At 43.2% G+C, this 20184-nt stretch overlaps 1 protein-coding gene, 1 long non-coding RNA gene and 1 pseudogene across 11 annotated transcripts in view; 1 reads left to right on the plus strand and 2 right to left on the minus strand.

The window, feature by feature from the left end:
- The window catches only part of STK39 (serine/threonine kinase 39), a 316325-nt gene that overhangs the window by 48584 nt on the left and 247557 nt on the right, over positions 1-20184 (plus strand). Inside the window, exon 1 of one of the 10 annotated variants that reach the window (XM_077883580.1) lies at positions 3027-3139. The exons of 7 other annotated variants lie outside the window; for them this stretch is intronic. Coding sequence is in view for 1 of the 3 variants with exons in the window: in XM_077883574.1 (XP_077739700.1) it covers positions 16055-16172 (118 nt within the window). In the remaining 2 variants the exon portion in view is untranslated. Of the gene's footprint in view, positions 1-3026; positions 3140-4527; positions 4825-16039; positions 16173-20184 lie in introns of those variants that run through there. 2 more of the 10 variants (XM_077883579.1, XM_077883574.1) reach the window with 2 other exon arrangements.
- LOC144304933 (uncharacterized) lies at positions 1695-4469 on the minus strand. Its single transcript, XR_013371936.1, has 3 exons — positions 3804-4469; positions 2674-2833; positions 1695-1910 (listed from the first exon to the last, which is right to left on the minus strand). It is a non-coding gene; the product is annotated as an uncharacterized LOC144304933 (long non-coding RNA).
- On the minus strand, positions 7367-8468 carry LOC144304930 (glyceraldehyde-3-phosphate dehydrogenase pseudogene; annotated as a pseudogene).

The following is a 20184-nucleotide window of genomic DNA, read 5'->3' on the forward strand; positions in this document are numbered from 1 at the left end:
CATCTTTCTGGTGTTTGTTGAGCTCCAGCGCGTGCCAGGCATTGCTGCATCCTGGTGATACCGAGGAAGCTCCCTTTGGGATCTGACCTCGAGGAACTTGGTCTACAGAGGATTACCTCTGGTGGAGGCGTGTCACCAGAATTTAGAGCTAATCACTCCATCCCCAAAGTCATCCTTTTTTCATCAGCAGCATGTCACATGTAGTTATTGTCAGAATCTTAGAGGAAGGCATTTCCAATCCACTTTGTTAAATTCCCACCACCCACTGTGTGTTGTAAAGTTTGTTCCAAGACAGAATTGTAGCGAGAGATCGACAGGGCCAATGTTTTGATAAAAACTCGATAATCCTCATCATAAAAACAATTTCTGAAGTTTAGTGCTGTCTCTACAAACATGGGTTAAATGCCAGCATTAGTTGAATATATATGTAAACATGCATCTATGTATAAATGTGTGGCTTTTTGATGTGCGTGTATTAACATGCTTTTATCTTGTAAGTAAACTGTGGACTCTGACATAATCAGTTTAAACTTTCGACACGGAAGAGAAAGAATGAAAAGGAACAATGGTTTCTTTGTTTTCCCAGCAACTACATTTACCATTGTTCTGAGAAGTCAGCAAATGACCACAGGATGTGAATTTAATCAAGTTGTGTCTTTGAACAAAGGTATTCTGGTTCTAGTGGAATTTTTTTACTTCCCATCATCCTGTTCAGATGTTCACTTGCCTCCCTGAAATCAACAGTTCACTATGATTTAACCAAGTTAACAGATAATAATTTCAATACAAAAGAAATGGACTCGGGAAACAAAGGAAAGTATTATTTTTGACTCTCTCTTACAGAAGAGCACTCAAAATCAAAGATTTTTACCTTTTACTAGAAATATATTTTTCTATGTAAGAATTGTCTATGAAGGTATCTATGATTTAAAATATAACTCCTTCCGTATAACCTACATTTAATTGGAGGTGCTGTTTGATTAGCAGTGAGTCAGGATGTAAAAATCTTAAAATTGTACACATGTATTATCTTTGACTATTTTTTTTAAAGATTTTATGTATTCATGAGAGACACAGAGGCAGAGACACACAGGCCGATGGAGAAGCAGGCTCCCTGCAGGGAGCCTGACGTGGGACTCGATCCCGGGACTCCAGGATCATGTCCTGAGACAAAGACAGGTGCTAAACCCCTGAGCCACCCAGGGATCCCCTATCTTTGACAGTTTAAATAGTTTTTTGTTTGTCTGTTTTCTTTTTTATGCATCCAAAAGGAACTAAAACATTTAGTGGAGAACTTTTTAGAACCAGAACTTGCCCTAGAAATCCTGAGTTTCATATTATGGACTGTTTTTTCTTGATCCAGTTGAAAGAGATTTTAACATCTCTTTTGGCATGGCCTGTACATGTCGTCTCTGTGAGAGAAAGGCTCTACCATGTTGGTCATCTCTTACACTTCATCAGTGCGGTATTAATAGCTACTTTGCCAGCTGCTTTACATGCACATCTCATTTAATACTCCTATGGAGCCAGTGAGGAAATTGGAGCCCAAAGATTAAAAAAAACCGCCAGGGTCAGATTCAGTTTCCCTCTCTTTGAAGTCCACACTCTTACCCATGACTGCGCCACAGCTTGGCGTGGTTTACTCCTTGTCCCAGGAGACCCCTCCCAGGTAAGCCAAAAGCATGTTCCCTGCATCACTGTCAAAAGGCTTTATTTGGCATTTATTGCTGCTGCTAATTGAACCGTTTAGTTTCATTCCATTACTTTTTCTCCCATTGAAGGTTGCTAACAAAGAGCAATCTTGATTACCATGATTATTCAAGTACACAAGGAAATGAATGACGACGACTCCTCTCTTTTCTGTGCGAATGCTCCATAGCGCAACATTATGTTTTCAGGTGCCTTCCACACTAGGAGAAATGAATGATGCTTACATAGTAAAGTTTAACAGAGTTTAATTTTGTGAATGAAAATTATTTTTTAAACATGTATATATCTTTATACGTATAAATACATATATAAAGATATATATGATACATATATCTAGATGAAAGCAAAAAAAAAAACGGGTTAAAGAAACTCAACTTGTCCTCCATCCTAACATCAAGGTATCAAGGTGAGTGAGAGCTTGGATGGTATCTGTGAAGTTGTGAACACAGTCTCATATTTTTTTTAAAGGTCGATTCTAGGAAATGGCTTCCTTTGCTCTTAAGCCTGGATATTTATATATCACAGATTGCTATGAAAGCCATTGAGAAACAGAGAGAGAGAGGAGTTCTGGCTTGCTATGGATCACTTGGAGAGAAAATTAGGGATGGATTAGAAGCTTTTCTTATTTTGTAGAAGACATATGCCTGCCTGGCATTGGGTTTGGACATGGAGGGACAGAGGAGACCTGCAAACAAGCCTCTGTGGTCTTGCAGGGAAGTAAAGGAAGCCAAAGGAGAAACCTCTCTGAGGAAGGGGACAGGCTAGGAGAATCTTAGCATAGGGTGGGAGGAAGCCCCCCCACCCTGCCCCCCGTCATGACTTATCTGTACTCTGCAAGGCTGCTGACCAGCAAATTGAGAGTTAAGTGTATATGGAGAGTTAAGTGTGTTCAGAAACACACCCAAGGTACCTGAAAAAATTGTTTTTTACTTGATGTAAAGTAAAGATAGATGTTTGGCTTACCAAGGTGCTTTAGGTACCACTTAGGACTGGTGAGAGGATTGAGATTTTGCCCGACCAGGGTAACAGCAGTGCCTCACGAGGACTGGTGTGTTGCCTTCCAGGGTGCCTGGGATCATTGCTCATCTGTTAGACTGATGACGTGTTCTCTCCTAAACAAATACTGCCGGATGGAAAGGAACAGAGAAAAGCACCAATCATCCCACATGTCATACTGCTGTGTTTGATTTCCTTCTGATGATAGGGCAGTTGGTGATCATAGCAGGTGATACTGCTTGCCCAGGGTATGTCTCTGCTCCTCCTGACCCTGCTGGTCTCTGTGGATTTCTTTTTTCTTCTCTTTCTTTCTTTTCTTTTCTTTTTTTTTTTTTTTGCATATTTTTTAAGTTCCTCCAAGATCTGGTCCCAGTCTGCTTTTTCAAGTAATCTTTCATTACACCTCTTCAGCACTATTTCCTGAAAATAAATGGTGAGTCCCACCTTTTTTGCCTTTGTAGGCCCTCTGGCCACTCTCTAGCATGCTAAGAATCTCTCTTTTCTTCTTCTGATATATGTCCTGTGTCTCTCTCAAGGTTCAAACCCAATGCCTATCCCAAATCCTGATTTCATGCTGTTCTTAGGGAAATCACCTATCACTGGATAATGCATCTGTTTGAGCGTAAGCTTATTTGCTCTAGTAGCTTTTAAGTTCCTTGAGAATAGGCTGGCCCCTGGTTACTCTTGAGTAACGTTTAGTATGGCTCTTGCTACTTGATGGGGGCCAGTCTGTGTTCATGGAGTGGCTGCATGACCAACAGTGTTTTGACTGTGCTGTTTTCTCTATGTCCGACAGAGGCTTTCCCATCTCCCTTTTAGATCTTTTGGATTCTACTTTTATTTATTTTACTATTTCACTTTTTTCCTTTGAAAAGCCCCTTCCGTGATCTTGCCTTTGCTTTCTGTGCCTGGAATTACCTTTGGGAGACATGACATCTTTTTGAGTTTGCCTCTCAGCCCTTCCAGCCTAACATTTAGGAATTCCCGTCACAGTAGTCATGTTCTGCAGGTGCCCAGCCCTCGATCTGGTGAGCCCACCTTGGTTGAGCATTGGCCGTGACCTGGGAGAGTAGAGGATTTCCCACCCCTGCCCTTACCTTGGTCCGTGGGGTGTGTCTGTACCCCACAATCACTATCTTTGGTGGTCAGACTTTGTCCAGTCTGCTTCCTGGAGATGATGATACGTGCAGACACTGTGAAAGTGAACTTTCCCTGGGCATTCTTCTGGGAATTTCCTCTGCTTTCGTGGCTGTGTAAAGGTTACCTGCTTTGGACAGGCTGTTGGACCCTGTGAATGGTGTGAAGTCCTGTGGGACTTCACTGAGTGACAGCAGCAGTGCCCATGTCCTGAAGAGAGAGGCTTTGTAGGGCAGAGCACAGGGTGAGTCCGTGGCCCCTTCTTCCAACTCATGTGGTCTGTTGCTGTTTAAATCTTTTCTTTGTCAGGATTCCCATCAGCAATATTCACACAAGTAATTTCCATTTATTGCCTCCTTAATGATGACACGGTATTAGAAGATGTTTATGTGATCCCTATACATCCTAGTATTTTTCAAGTAGAATGTAAGTGATTTGCTGCTGGTAAGCTGCATCTGTCTAAATCATGATGCTAAATCATAGACTTGACTTTGAAATTAATAGTGATACTTTTTTTTTCTTTTAAGAACATATTGGTTTTCAGGACTGGCTTTGGCCTAAATCTGGACCTATACCTGATTCTTCTGTGGCAATGAAAATTGATAGGGAAATTGGACAAGGTAGCTCTATAATGGAATGCATTCCCTGTGTGACATCAGGAATTCCAGGCACCCTATTGTGGATATTCTTGGGAGAGTAGGATGCTTTTGAAGATACTGGTAGGGCTTCATTGAAACACATGATCACCTCTTTGGGTTTGGGGAGTTTGTTCAGATTCATCAGGAAATGCCTTGTGGCAACATAGCCCTCGCAGGCCTGAGAGAAGTCTGTTTGACCTGTCATGGCACACCTGCTGCTGCTAAGAACTCAGGGCTGGAGCTGACGTTAGCCCAGCCAGCTCCCGCCAAGTGTCTAGGCTGAGTTTTTAGAGACCTTTGTCTCCAGACATTGTTGGGGAAAGCATCCTGGAACTGAGAAGGGGTGAGTATGCAGCTATTCACCAAGCTGGTGAGTGCCTGGTGCAGACGTGTTGAGACCACCTTGGTTGATCAAAGTCCTCTCCTGATCACGAGATCACCCATGGATAAGAGGTATCATGGTGGAATCAGCTTCGTCTTTAGAAGTTTGAAAGCTTATGGATAATTTCTTCTTTTCAAGGTGGCTTCTAACAAAGTTTTGTAAAGTTTGCTCAAGCTAAGCATGGCATCTTGCTACTTCATTAGATGACTCATCTCCCTCAAGAAAGACATTTAGCCCTTTCTCCTGGACTACCCCCAACCTAGGAATTTCTTGCAGGAGTTCCAAAGACCTTTAAACAGCCAAACACAACTATTACTTTGGTGTGTAGGCACACTTCTGTTTCTGTCAAAATAAATTAGGCCATTAAGTCATAAAATTAGGAAAATATTGTGTGACTTGTGTTTATTATTTAACAAGTAGAATCAATAGCTGGCTTCAAAAAGACAAAACAAAAACAAAAATCCAAACCAGTCCCAGGTCGGCTGAGAGAACATCACTTTACTCTGCCAGCAGTGAGGATGTACCTTCGCTGGTACAGGATGGCAAGCCTTTCCTGTGCCCCCCTCCCCCCCCCCCCCGACTTCATTCATTCTTCCCCATCCGTCTTTCTTTGGTCACCTTGCTCTTTTCTGCCTCTGCCCTGTGGCTTGGGAGGGCAGGTGAAAGCCTAGAGGAAAGTGCCGGGTGTTCTTTCTACGTCTCCGTTCCTTCTACATCTCCGAGGTGTATTTCCTGTCTTTCCTTCATGTTACAAAGTTTCTCCTTACTTGGCTTTTATCAAGTCTATGAATGACTCCCTTTGTGGAGTTTATTGGAATGCCCTGTGGGAGGGATGCTATGCAAAAAAATAATTGTATTGCATAACTGCTCAGTCCTCAGAGATGCCAGATCTCACTTGGCACTGGAACAGACCCTCCTCTCCAGCAGGTCCTATGAGGGCAGGGCGCAGTGCAGCTGAGAGGTGGCTCTGTCCTCCACCCTGGTACCACGGGGATGACCTTTATCCCAGCTCTGGGAAAAGGCTTATTTTATTTTTCTAAAATGCTTGTGTTTCCTTAGCCTAGAAGAGGATGTTTCTGTGTGTGTGTGTGTGTGTGTGTGTGTTCCGTGTATGATTCTTTCCAGCTGGCGTTCTTCACAAATGTCACGTTTGTCTCTTGTGTCACCTTGAGGCAACTGACATTCGTGACTAATTATTAAGAAAGGGCAGCCTTTTCATTTATTTTGATGAAAACAAAATCCCAGAGAAGTCTCTTAGATACAGTGTAATTGAGCAGGTGACATGTTGATGTTTGGGGTTTGGTAAACATCCAGAAAGCACAGAGTTTTTGGCATGGTAGTTGACGGAGCCAGAAGCTCCAAGGTGAACTTCATGGACTTGTTACAACACTGTGTGTATCCTCTGAACTAATTCCAGGCCTTTCAACTTAATACCAAACAGCCAGGCCAGGTGGTCACCAGGCTTAGGGAAGGGTCATCTTGGAGCAAGGAATCATGCAATGAACTTCTGTCTTTTTCCTGTAAAAATCAAATTAAATCCACCTCAGTCTGGAGGGCGTTGCAATGGAAGAAGGGGTCATCGCACTCTTTCATCTGTTGGGTGGTGGCAGTGGTGATGAGTGGGCGATGCATATAAAATAGCTCTAGAGCTTAAATTTCTTTCAGAATAGGGTTTTATTTTGGTGTAGGCCGTTGCATACCATGCTGATTCTTCATTGTGAAATCTTCATTAATTGGCATATTATGTATGATCAAGTACAAAAGACCAAGCAAGCTGAAAACATGTGAATCATGGTACATTCTTAGAACTTCAAAACAGTGATAAAGCACGGTGTGTGCTGACGTGAAGAGAGCTCCAAGAGATTTATCAGAGGGTAAGAAATGAAGAAGCAAGGTGGATACCATTTCTTTGGGAAAGGAAGAAAGGCAGCCAACCAAGACGGTGTTCGGGCCCCCGGTGTAGAGGGTTTCAGCAAGCCTGCTTTGCAGTTCCCGGCACCCTGTCATCCACAGGCCAGGCTAGGGCCCCTTGCAAACTGATGCTGTGTTGCATTCGCTTTGCCATCCGCCTTACTCAGTCCTTGTCCCCTTTTCAACCTTTTTGATTGTGTACGTTATCCTTTCAGTTGTATATATGTTCTTATAAAACACATTGTGGTGCCTCTTTTTTTTTTTTTTTCCTGGAGGTGAAATTCATATGGCATAAAATTAATCCTTTTAAAGTGAACAATTCAGTTGCATTTAGTGTATTGACAATGTTACATAACCATTCCATTTAGTTCCAAAACCAGTGATTCCAGAATGAAGCCCTAGACCTGTTCAGCGGTCACTCTTTGTTTTCTTCTCTGCCTCTGGCAAACACTAGCCTGCTTTCAATGTCTTTTGGGGGGGGGGGCGGGCTACAGTATACTTTATTGATGGTACATGACAATGTAGGGCTCCCCAAGCCCCTTCCCTTCTTCAGGGGGTCTGGGATGTAAACTGGTGGTCAGGAGATTCTCAGTGTGTTAGTGGATTAAGTCAGGGCAGGGACTCCCCAGCAGCTGAGGGGCTCTCTCTTCCTCTTGTTCTCACTGGGGCTGGTGGTCCAGGAGGCTCTTACTCCTTGGAGGCCATGTGGACCATGAGGTCCACCACCTGGTTGCTGTAGCCGAATTCATTGTCATATCAGGAAATGAGCTTGATGAAGTGGTCATTGAGGCAATGCCAGCCCCGGTGTCAAAGGTGGAAGAGTGGGTGTCACTGTTGAAGTCGCAGGAGACAACCTGGTTCCCAGTGTAGCCCAGGATGCCCTTGAGGGGGCCCTCCGATACCTGCTTCACTACTTTCTTGATGTCGTCATATTTGGCAGCTTTCTCCAGGCGGCAGGTCAGATTCACAACTGACACGTTGGGGGTGGGGACACGGAAGGCCATGCCAGTGAGCTCCCGTTGAACTCAGGGATGACCTTGCCCACAGCCTTGGCGGCACCAGTGGAAGCAGGGAGGATGTTCTGGGCAGCCCCTCGGCTGTCACGCTGCAGCTTCCCAGAGGGGCCGTCCATGGTCCTCTGGGTGGCAGTGATGGTGTGGACGGTGGTCATGAGACCCTCCACGACGCTGAAGTGGTTATGGATGACTTTGGCCAGAGGAGCCAAGCAGTTGTGGTGCAGGAGGCATTGCTGACAATCTTGAGGGAGTTGTCCTACTTCTCGTGGTTCATGCCCATCACAAACGTGGGGGGCATCAGCAGAAGGAGCAGAGATGATGACCCTCTTGGCCCCATGCTTCACGTGAGCCCCAGCCTTCTCCATGGTGCTGAAGACCCCAGTGGACTCCACGACACACTCAGCACCAGCATCACCCCATTTGATGGTGGCGGGATCTCACTCCTGGAAGATGGAGATGGACTTCCCATGGATGACAAGTCTCCCGTTCTCAGCCTTGACCGTGCCGTGGGATTTGCCACGGGTGGAATCCTACTGGACATGTACACCATGGAGTTGTGGAGGTGAGGTCAGTGAAGGGGTCATTGATGGTGACAGTATCCACTTTGCCAGAGTTAAAAGCAGCCCTGGTGACCAGGCGGCTGATGTGGCCAAATCCGTTTGCTGGGACCTTCGCCATCGCGTCTTGGGCCACAGCGGGCACTGCACCGGAGGAGGCGGCTGTCTGTCCAACGGGGAGCAGCAGGGAGCCTGCTTTCAATTTCTAAGGATTTCCCTATTCTGGGCATTTCATATAAGTGGAAGTATACGATATGTGACCTTTGGTGTGCGTGCATGTATTTTTCAGCGAAATACAGACATCTGTTAGTGGACCTTATGCATGTTTGTTTTTTGCATCTTTTGCATGTATTGACTGCCGCAGTATGAGGGGACCCTATCACCACCCTCATTTTGCAGATGGGGCCCGAGACTCAGGGAGGCTGATTTGCCTTAGGTTGCACAGCTTCTGAGTGGCAGGTGGGATGTGAATGTGGGTAGACTGGCTCCAGAATCCGTGTTGACCATTACTGGCCATGGCCTCTCGGATCTCTGTATGGTTCCAGAGCCTGCTCTTTCACAAGCAGCAGTATGCTATTGCCCCACGTTTGACAAAAAGTGGTTGTGAAATACTTGTATGCACCATAATTGAATTATTTCCTCATTGTTGGATTTTTAGATTGTTTCTATATTTTTTCTGGTCATGAATCGAGAGTAAGATTAAGGACCAAAGAAAAGTATAAAATAATATGTATTTGTTGAAGAAATATGACCCAGTAAAGAAAATAATCCAAGGAGCATGTATAATTTCTCTCCTAGATAAGTACTACAAGCATTTTGAACATTTTTCAATCTTTTTTATGTATTTTTTTTAATAGGGGAAAAGAAAGCTCTTTAGGAGCAAGAATGATACTGTAAATGAGGTTTTGTCATAGAAAATTTACAATATACTGAGGACATCTTTTTATTTAGTTAATAATAGTGAATTTTTGCAAAGTTCGTAAAATGTGGCAGGGGCTATTTTAAGTGTTTTATTCCACTTCACAGGAATCATGTAAGGTGTGTGGATATTGTAGCAAATGAGGGTATTTATGTCTGTTTTAAACATACATGAGTGGTTTTGTGCTCTAGTTCATACTATTTTTTAAAATTTAGAACTATGTTCTTATGATTAATCTATTTAGCTTGATGTGTTTACCTAGACATATGTTCCCCTATTGGTTTTTAAATTTTTTCCTCCATCTCTGAGTCCCCACCCACAGCAGTGCAGAGAATATCCCTATACATGCTGTCATAGATCTATGAGAGAACTTACTGGAATATATCCAAGAACAGGATACAAGGAGTATGGAAACCTATATATACTTAGGACTGAATATTAAATATTCTTTTCCTGAATAGCTATGTTAGAGTCTACATAATTTTGCTATATGTCCTCTGGTTTCAAAAATATGTGCATAAAATGCCTAGAGAAAGGACCAGAAGGATATACACATAAAAACCAGCAATACTAGGAACAAGGGAATTAGGAGGGAGACAAACCTTATCAGTCGTTATTTGATACAGGTTTTTTTTTTTTTTTAAAGATTGATTGATTGATTGATTGATTTTTAGCAATCTCTACAGCCAGTGTGGGGCTTGAACTCACAACCCTGAGATGAAGAGTTGCATGCTCTTCCTACTGAGCCAGCCAGGCGCCCCAGTGATTTGATATAAGGAGAATGTCTTCATGTGTAACTTGTCATTATAATTTACTGTTTAAAAATACGGCCTGAAAACATGACCTTTAGCTAAAATTTACTATTTTATGCTATGAACACTTTTGGAATTGTCAGTGTGGGGTTAAGATTAGTCCTGGCACATCGAATGAGTTCTTTTGCAGCTTGGTGCTTTTAGAAGCATGCTCTAAACAGCTTTCCTAGTGCGAGCTGTACGCCTTCCTCAGACATTTAACCCAGGTCCCCCCCCCCATCTCAGGGTGGCTCAGGGAGGGCACAGGGTCAGGAGAGTTGGGTTGGGCAGGTTCCTTGTGGAGGGGTGGTTCTGGAGTGGTGGGCCAGAGTAGAAGACTTCTTTCTGAAGGGCTTAGTGATTGAAAATCAAGGTTGGGAGGAAGGTGGGTGCTGTTTTCTGGCAGGTGAGGTCGGGAGGAGACATTCTCAGGAAAAGTAAGTTTGAGTAACTACCTTGTATAAACACTTAACTGAATATATGTGTTTGCTGTGTTTACTAGGCGCAAGGTATTAAGATAATCTTTGCCTTACAAGCTGCTTCTCTCTGTAAAATGAAGGTGTGTGTGGTCTTTGAGTCAAGCCTCTCAAGCTTCCTTCTTTTCACTTCTTGTGAAGTGAGAGACCACCAAAGGTTCTGGATGACAGAAGAGATACTTTTTTTTTTAAAGGTACCATTTCTGTTCCTCTTGCATGTTAGTTTCAACTGGGTTGCCTCGTCCTTTCAATAAGCCCACATGAATAATGATCAGCAAGTCACTTTTTTTAAAAAAAGGTTTTGTGTATTTATTAATGAGAGACACACAGAGGCAGAGAAATAGGGAGATGGAGAAGCAGGCTCCCTGTGGGAAGCCTGATGTGGGACTCGATCCCAGGACCCTGGGATCATGACCTGAGCCGAAGGCAGAGGCTCAACCACTGAGCCACCCAGGTGCCCCAGTAAGTCACTTTTTAAGTAACTGTGACAGAGCGGGGCTATTATCTTCAAGGAGCCCTCCCACCTCAGACCCTGTCACCTTGACCCACACCCCGACAACAGGTACAGCTTGTTTTATGAAGGAATCAGCTGGTCTGTGTCTGAATTTTCCTTTCAGGACCAGGGATAAGAGCATTTACATGAATGCCCTGTGCTGAAAGAGGTGTTAGCACACAGCTACGGTGAAGGTTTCCTCCGATGAGCTACTTGGAGCCAGAAGACAGGGAGTTGATGATGCTTTATGAAGTAGACCTATGTTTACTACTTACACTTAGGTAAAATTAAAAAAAGAATACGTTGGAAGGCATATGAAGGTATAAGGTTGTAACTTTATGACAGGAATGTTTCCTACCCTCAAATATTACTCAGAAGTCACTGGTTTTGGGGGTGAAAGGCACAAAGCATGGCTGAGAACACAGAACTTCCGGCTTTTCTGGTGTTCTCAAGGTTGGTGAGCTTTGGAAACTCTAGAACAGCAGTGACGCTTATGAGCAGGTGCACATGGGTGGTAAGTCTTTGGTGGATGTGTTAACCAATAAATAATTAATATTACTTCCTCTTGACTCATTTGGTTGAAATGAAGGATAGTCTGTCTCATTGCAGTATATACTTCTGTTGAGCAGGGAAGTTGAGCAATCCTGCCCTGGTCAGTGATACTCTTAAAATGAAACAGGTGGGGTGGGAGAGAAAACAGTCATGCTTTGCCTTTTGGGTGAATTTTTTTTTTTATCGTCTTGGCTGATAGTTACTGGTCCCTTTTGTCCTAGCTTATTGAAGGTACAAGGTTTTTGAGTTGAGTTGAGAGGAACTGAAGTTTCCATTTCTTCAGTGGGATTGCATGGCCCCTGGGAAGATGGGCTGATTAGGTATCTTTCCTTTTTAAACGATACAATGCCCACTTGTGACTGAAATTTTGTTGAGTGTATTTTTGCCTTATTTCAGAGAAAGGCAGATGGAATAATAATCAAATTGCATATCGTTTTGTGTAGATTGTCCTTCAGATAAAAAGAAAACCTTCCCTGCTTTTCTCAGAGAAAGCAAAAAGGAGGCTAAAGATTTTTCTGAGTGTGGATTTTAGATCCATTTTTCAAAGAGTGACAGTTTGCTTAACTAGTAGATAAACCTCCAGGCTTGTGTGTGTGGCTTGCTGTTTCTGTGTAGCTTGTATGCTCTGGGAGCTGGTAATGAAATTTGCAGTACGTCTAAGCTAGACATTGGTGTGGAACCACAACGTGTATTTCCTTTCATAGCAGTTCTCTTGGCCTTCATGTGTGGGCCCTTTTCAAGAAGGGGTGGGAAAAAATGGTGGGAAGTGACCTTTGAAGTGAACTTCTGATATTTGCATTACAATTCTGTGGGTTTAAGCTTTTAATTTTTACAATTGTGGGTGGTATTTGTGAAGAGTATCAGTTTCTAGTATGTTCTGAGTAGTGGTGATCTAATCCTTGCAAAAATATCGGCACATTTATATGCCTCTTTTATCCGCTTTGATGTCTTTAGAATTGTCATGCCCTTGCAGCATCGGTGGGAATTGAGATTTTTTTCAATTATGTTAGTATGTTATAGCAAGTGAAATGGTATGTATCTAAGTAGACACTGAGCTTCACGATTGAGCCTTTTTTCCCCCCAAATAAACGTGTTTCCTGTGATCTCTCAAGAATTTCCATCATTCTTTTTAAAGTCTAACTTATTAAAATTCATTTGACTTTGCTTAAGATTTTCATCACCGTCAATAAAAATTTATTAAACTGCCTCTGCAATTTCTTCACCCAGGCCTGGGGATGCAAAGGAGAGGAGCAGATTTTTAGAGGTTAACCAAAATAGAAGGTATGTAGGCTGTAGGCTTCTCTGGATTCAGGTGGAAAAAGGTGGAGAATTTGATTTCAGGTGGATTTTTGGTGCCCTTTGATGTCCCGAAGCTTGTTTTCTCAGGCGAGGCTGGGCTATGGTGTAGTAACCTATGGTGCGGTAACAAACAGGCCCCAAATCACAACCGAGGTGCACTTCTGAGAATCTGGGAGATGCCCCATGTCAGCTCTCCTTCCTGCAGCAGCTTAGTGTTCCCTAGGCCGTTGTGGGCCGTGGTCTGATTGCTGACGGAGCGCAGGAGCTGCTGGAGCTTTCCCCCGCCTCTGTGATTGGCAGTCACTCAGCACTGCTCCCATTTCACGGCCCAGGCCTCCACCGGCCCTGTCTATTGCAAGGCAAAACAGTACTTTTGTGCAGAGGAAGGAGATAGAGATGGTGGGTCTGTCACACGTGTGTGATTGCACATTGGTACTGTCAGGAGAGGCAGAAAGGTTCTGTTGTTGATTTTCATGCCGTGTTGACATCAGTTTCTGAAAGTGCACTTGGTCGATTGGTCATTTTAGGGTGATGTGATCTTGTAGGTTAGGACATCCTTAAATGTCGATGACAGGTTGTCTTGGCCAGAGCCTAGGTGGTGAGGTGTAAAAAAATGCATATTAATACTGTTTTTTAAATCTCAGGATTAGGAGACTGTACTCATGCATATTAGACATGATGAGGACACTGGCTTTCTATGATCTTTTTTCCAAGAGTGTTCATTACTTGACACTGATATTAGAATGTGTGACCCTACTTCTGCTACTATACCCAGGACATCCACAGAGAAGGGACCTACTGGCTCAGACCAGGAGCCAGGTGTGAGTGTTTACTGTTCTGGTTCATCTCTGAGATCTTGCCTATCCCATCCTTATTTTTTCTTCTCAGCCATTCATTCATTCATTCTTTCATTCTTTCTTTTTTCTCTCTTTATCTTTTTAAAGATTTTATTTATTTATTTGAGAGAGAGATAGCAAGAGAGTGGGGGCAGAGAGAAGGAAAAGCAGGCTCTCTGCTGAGCAGGAAGCCCAGCTTGACTCTATCCCAAGACCCCAGAATCATGATCTGAGCCGAAGGTGGATACTTAACAGACTGAGCCACCCACCCAGAGACCCCTCAACAGTTTTTTCTGTTTTCCCTTCATGGTTTTGGGAAGTAGGCAGACCTGGATTTGAAGCCTATACCTGTGACCACCTGTTTTGGCATTGGACAAGTCACTTTCCAAGTCTCAGTGACCTTATCTGAAACATGTAGCTACATTGCTGCCTCCTGAGATTCTTAGTGTTTAGTCATGTATGCAAAATACTGCAGCACCTGGTGCATTTTAATTGCTCCATAAATGTTCAGTATTATTGACATTTCCCACATTTCAAGGCAATTATTTAAAATAATTCTTTCACAAAGACTTTTTCTTTATTTCACCAAGCAGTGGATACAATTTACAGATCTTTCTCAATTTATGACGGGGTTACATCCCAATAAACCCACCATAAATTGAAAATACTGCAAGCTGAAAATGCACTTAATACACCTAACCTACCAAACACCATAGCTTAGCCTACCCTACCTCAAATGTGTTCAGAATGCACACAATAGCCTATAGTTGGGCAAGATCAAAACAAAGCCTATTTATAACAAAGTGTTAAACATCTCCTGTAATTTACTGAATACTGTACAGTGAAGCACAGAATGGGTGTGAGTGTATTGGTTGTTTCCTCTCATGATGGCTTGGCTGCCAGGAGCTGCAGCTGCCACTGCCCAGCATCATGAGAGAGTATCCTGCTACATAACCCTAGCTCTGGAAAAGATCCAAATTTAGAATTCAAAGTATGGATTCTCCTGAATGCATACTGCTTTTACACCATTGTAATGTTGAAAAATGGTTAAGCAGAACCGTCGTAAGTTGGGGACTGTCTACACTCCCCTGAGCTGCCAAAGCATTTTTGATCTCTGTTGGCATTTGTATTATTTGTGTGTGTGTGTGTGTGTGTGTACATATATGTATGTACTGAGACTCAACATCCCCCAGGACAGTAGGTATTCTTCACTCATTGCTGTGTCTGCTGCCTTGCTTCACTGTGTAATAGGCAAGTAATAGGTGCTTAATTAAGGGTCAAATTGAGTAAAAATGAGATGTAAGAAGAGAGGGCTCTAATGTGTTTATAAAATAGTCCACCTATTTGGGTGAATTCTCCTACATTGGAAACTATAAGTACTCTTGAAATGGTACTCAGTAACTTCCCCAGTTAGGATATATAGATGATTCTCACTGTTTATGTAATTGAGAATTTTTTTTTAAAGATTTATTTATTTATTCATGATAGAGAGAGAGGCAGAGACACAGGCAGAAGGAGAAGCAGGCTCCATGTCAGGAGCCTGGCGCAGGACTCGATCCCGGGACCCCAGGATCGCACTCTGGGCCAAAGGCAGGCGCCAAACCACTGAGCCACCCAGGGATCCCCGTAATTGAAATTTTAATGCAATAACAACAAAGAAAATTAAAGAAATAATGAAAGCAATGCAAATGGCATAAAAGATTACCAGTAGCAGTTCGTGAGTACTAAGAGGAATGCTTAATCCAACCTCGGTCATTTATATAGCCGAGCAGGTGGCTTTCACTTCCCGTGCTCAGCTGCTTGCAAGGCTCACAGCTTTCTGACTGGTTTTGCACATAGGAAGTTGTACCGGGTAAGGTAAAAGGGTATTAAATGAGTCTCTCCGGAAGTTGGAATCTGATAAAGTCAGTGGATTTACTTAGGGTTATGCTCATATTGTGGATCCCAATTCATGTTAATGGAGTTGGTGTTTCCATTCCCTTGGAACGGCATCATGAGAAGCTTGGAGATGTGTGTGAATTCTCTCTTCCCTCCATACCCACCTTGGATTGATCACTGTCTTTGAACGTTGGATCCTCAAATATATCCTTGAGAAAACTCTTGTTTTTTTGATTCCTTTATTCTCTTGTAGAACTGAGTGGAATGTGAGGTGTCTGTTCCATAGATCTGTAACACTGTAAAATGTTAAAGAATGCAGAGAGACTTCAGTATGTGAGACAAGTACTCTCGTTTTAGAGTTAGGGGTCATGTGGTTTGTTCAGAGTCGGCCCAGCAGCAAGTCTTGATCTCATTTCTGCTACAACACTTAACTCATCAGGAAGTGTGCCCTGGACAAAGAAACATGGGTAGATGTGCCAGCTGTGGACTTTTCTGGAGACTGAAGGAGGCCCTCATGAGAACATTGCTGTCAGGGAGTGCGCTTTGCGTTGGTGGTAAACCAGATGGATGTTATAGGGCAGGTAGGATTTATTCGAATTGGGAGCTTTGACTTGAAAATGTGCTTGAAAGGAACTGAGTGCTAAAACCCATTTCCCTGTTGTCTTCATTGTCAAGAGCAGGATTGTCTTCTGCTGAGTTGCTTTTCCAAAATCTGCTATTGTGGGAAGTGAACCTGTATATACAAAAAAAAACCCCACTGTAACAAAACTTACCATCTATATAATTCTCAATAGTAAGTAATTTAAATTTGGCTTTAGAGATGTTGTTTTTTTTAAACTTTAATATTACCAAGTAATTCCTTTAATTGTAACATGATACATGCTCATTGAAGAAAAATTGGAAAATGTAGGAAGAGCACAAGAAGCAAAGAAAAGTCACCCATAATTCCATCTCCAAAAGAGAAAATAGTATTTTGGTGTTTGCTATATATTCACAAAAGTGGTATTATATTGTACATGATGTTTTATAATCTGTTATTTCTATTAAATATATTATTGATTTTCTCCCTGTCATTACATATTCTTCCAAGATAAATGCTGCAGGTTTATGTAAGAATAGCTTTCAAGGGATGCCTGGGTGGTGGTGTCAGCTGGGCATCTGACTCTTGGTGTCAGTTCGGGTTGTGATCTCAGGGTCATGGGACTGAGCCCCAGGTAGGGCTGGCTCCATGCTCAGCGTGGGAGTCTGTTTAAGACCCTCTCTTTCTCTGCCCCTACTCCTGGCACATACATGCATGCTGTCTGTTTCTCTCTCTCTTAGAAATACATATATCTTAAAAATTGCTTTCAGTATTTTCTTATGAAAAATTTTCAAACATGCAGCAAAGTTAGAAAAATTTACAGTGAATACTCACAAATCCATCACCTATAATCCACCATTAATGCTTTACCATACTTGCTTTATCACTCTTCCATCTGTCCACCTCCTCTGTCCACCCATCAATCCATATTAGTGCTTTTTCCATGCATTTCAAAGTAAACTTCCGTGCAGCATATTGCTTAATTATGTTTGGTTTACACCATTATTCAAAGAATTTGTATTTCCTGAGCACACACAAAGGAAAGCCTAGAAAACTTGCCAAAGAAATTTGTTGGATGTAGTGAGAAAGGACATCCAGGGATTTAAATTTTGCCTTGGAGCAAAGCAAAGCATGTATGCATCATTAGCATCTGAAGTGGCAAATAAAGAACCAGGAAGAATGATCTCCTTCTCTCTCAACTGCTTTTATGTCTAATCAGATTTAAGTATGGGGACTAGCATTTCTCTCTTGTTGACCTGAACGCTCTTGTGCTTGGTGAATAGTGAATGGTGGAGTGACCCTGCTGGTAGGAGAAGCACTGCTGGCCTCCAGGTGGTGGTGGACTCCCAGACGCCCAGCTGCCCTCTAGACCCAGGATCCTGCTTTCCATGCATCTTCCACCTCGGATTCCCTGGGTGGGAGATTGGGTCGCACTCGTTTCTGCTCTGGATAGATTTCCTGTCGGTTTACCTGGCCTTCCTATTTGAGTGACAGATTCTTTCTTTCGTTTTGGTGATGGTGGTGAAATGTTGAGGGGCCAGCATGGGACAACCTTGGCAGGCACAGACCACACCTCTCGTTGGCATGTTTTCAGCGCCCACTTATAAAGTTGCCTTAAGCTGTATGCCCCACGGTGCAAGGCCTGGTGTGGTGACCTTGGCTTTCTGTAGGGTTCTGTTGTAGCACCTTGTGTACTTGCCGATTGACAAGTCGCCTGTCCCTGTTAGACCTCCTGGAATTCCTGTAGTTGTTCGGCTGTGCAAGCACGCGGTGCCTTTCACAAGCATTTCAAGAACACACATTGATTCTCCGAATCTTATAACCTTTTCTTTGGTTTCAAGTGGCTGTGGGCCTCGAAGAGAGAGAAGGCTCTGTGTTCTCCCTTCTTTTTCTCTTCCCATGTTTCACATTCCAGAGTGTTCAGTCTCGGTGTCACGTCAACACCATTTAAAACGATAAGAGGCCTCAGCTCTGACATTGGTGACGGCTGTGACATGTCCTTTCTCGTAAACCCAACCTCGACTAGAAGGCCGTCCTAGGAACTGAGGTCTGTGGAGCCCTGGTTTTACATAACTGGGCCCCGTAAGACAAAGTGATTCCTCTTCCGTTCTTTTATCTCCATTTCTTCCTTTTTGTTGTTTTCCTGAAAGAGGGCAGTGGATCATCCGGTTTCTGGGTAATCTGGGTTCCTCGATTTTTCCCTCAGTTTCACTTGTCAATGACTGGGTTGGCCACGACCTTGATACTTGGAAAGGACATCTGGTTTCTTCCCCACCTCACTTGGCTTTCTTCCCTCTTGTAGGCAGAAACCTTCTGACTCTTTAGAGCTATGGTTGTCAAATGAGGGAGATTTTGGCCTTCTCTTCCTGTATCCTCTGGGATGTTCAATGTCCAAAGTTTGAAAAACCCTGCCCTAGATAGATAGATTCTTTTTTTTTTTTTTGATAGATTCTTTTTTTAAATCTTCCCATCCATGGCATTATCTGACCTTCATGCCATTATTATAATGTTCTCCATCAGAAAGTTCATTGCTCATCTAACTTGTCCCTTATGCTTCACTTAGTTGCTCTGAAGTGGAGATGAAAGTGTGTACTCACCATCTTCTGCATATGTTCTTATTCTCCCAGCCTAATCTCAGCTGTTAAAATTGTCTTATGGCCTCGTTTCTCTCTTTTTAATCTCTCCAGATGTTTTCTTTTTTAATCTTTTTTTTTTAATTTTTTTTATTTATTTATGATAGTCACAGAGAGAGAGAGAGAGAGAGAGAGAGAGAGAGAGGGGCAGAGACATAGGCAGAGGGAGAAGCAGGCTCCATGCACCGGGAGCCTGATGTGGGATTCGATCCCGGGTCTCCAGGATCGCGCCCTGGGCCAAAGGCAGGCGCCAAACCGCTGCACCACCCAGGGATCCCTCTCCAGATGTTTTCCAAAATTTTTTATGAGTCTGTTAAATTGTAGTAACCTGATTCAGAGAGAACGTTCTAGCAGTTTGGAAGCTGCTGCATATGATGGATGTGGTTATCTTTGGAGTGGAATTTGGGGGGGACGGCATCGTGACTGACTATGTAAATGACCAGTAGGAGAACAAGAAAATGGTTAGTTACTTCCCCCGCTTATCAGAGAGAGTCACATGGAAGGAAAACATTTCCACTTTAGAAGAGACCTGGATGCAAATCTTTACTCTGCTACTTAGGGAGTTTGACCCAAGTCTTTGTTTCCTCAGGCAGAAAATGGGAGTGAAATACTTCCTAGGGTTATTCAGAGTAAAAGTGAAGGGGACTATATATGAATGATCTTTAGTGTTTGTGAGTCAGTGGAGGGACGTGGTGATTTAATTTACTCTGCCCATGGTCTGTGTTGGAGAAGAGAGTCAGAACTTTGGGAGATCTGCAGAGGTTAGTTTTGAGTTTGTTGGTGGTTTTCAGACTTGATTTTGCAGAAGAGTTCCCGGGGAGCCTGTTGAAGAATGTGGGTCCTCAGGCTGCACCCCCAGAGATTCCATTTGGGAAGTTTGACCAAATCCCAGCATTTTTCTTATTCACAGTAACTCAGCTGGTTCTGATACAGGGGGTTTGCAGGTGGACAGGGCTGGATCCTGGCTGTGTGCTGCTGGGCGAGCACCGAGGAGGGCCCTCTGTCTTCCCAGGAAGCCCTTCTCAGGCTCTTTTCTGTTCTCTGGGGCCATTGGTAGAGGGTCATCTGTTAGAGCTCTTTGAAGCAGGACAAAACTGTTCTTTGTTCTTGCTTTAATGGCAACTAGAAATATCTTTTTATTGGATGGTCTCCTTGAAGATTGTTTTGATTCAGTCCTAAGTCTTTTGGGAACCAATTCAGGAACCCAGCCTGGGAAAATCTCTTTGTTCATTGGCTGCTAGACTTGTGATCTGGGGGGGTGAGAGGGGCAGGTTGGAGGATAGGTGGTGTATATTCTCAACGAGGGTTTTAGGCAGCTTTGGGGAAAAAGAAGTGTAAGGTGGATGGGTTTTCTCCCACCTTCAAACTGCATTCCTTTAG

Source organism: Canis aureus, chromosome 34 (assembly GCF_053574225.1).
Source record: "Canis aureus isolate CA01 chromosome 34, VMU_Caureus_v.1.0, whole genome shotgun sequence".
NCBI classification, from domain to species: Eukaryota; Metazoa; Chordata; class Mammalia; order Carnivora; family Canidae; genus Canis; species Canis aureus.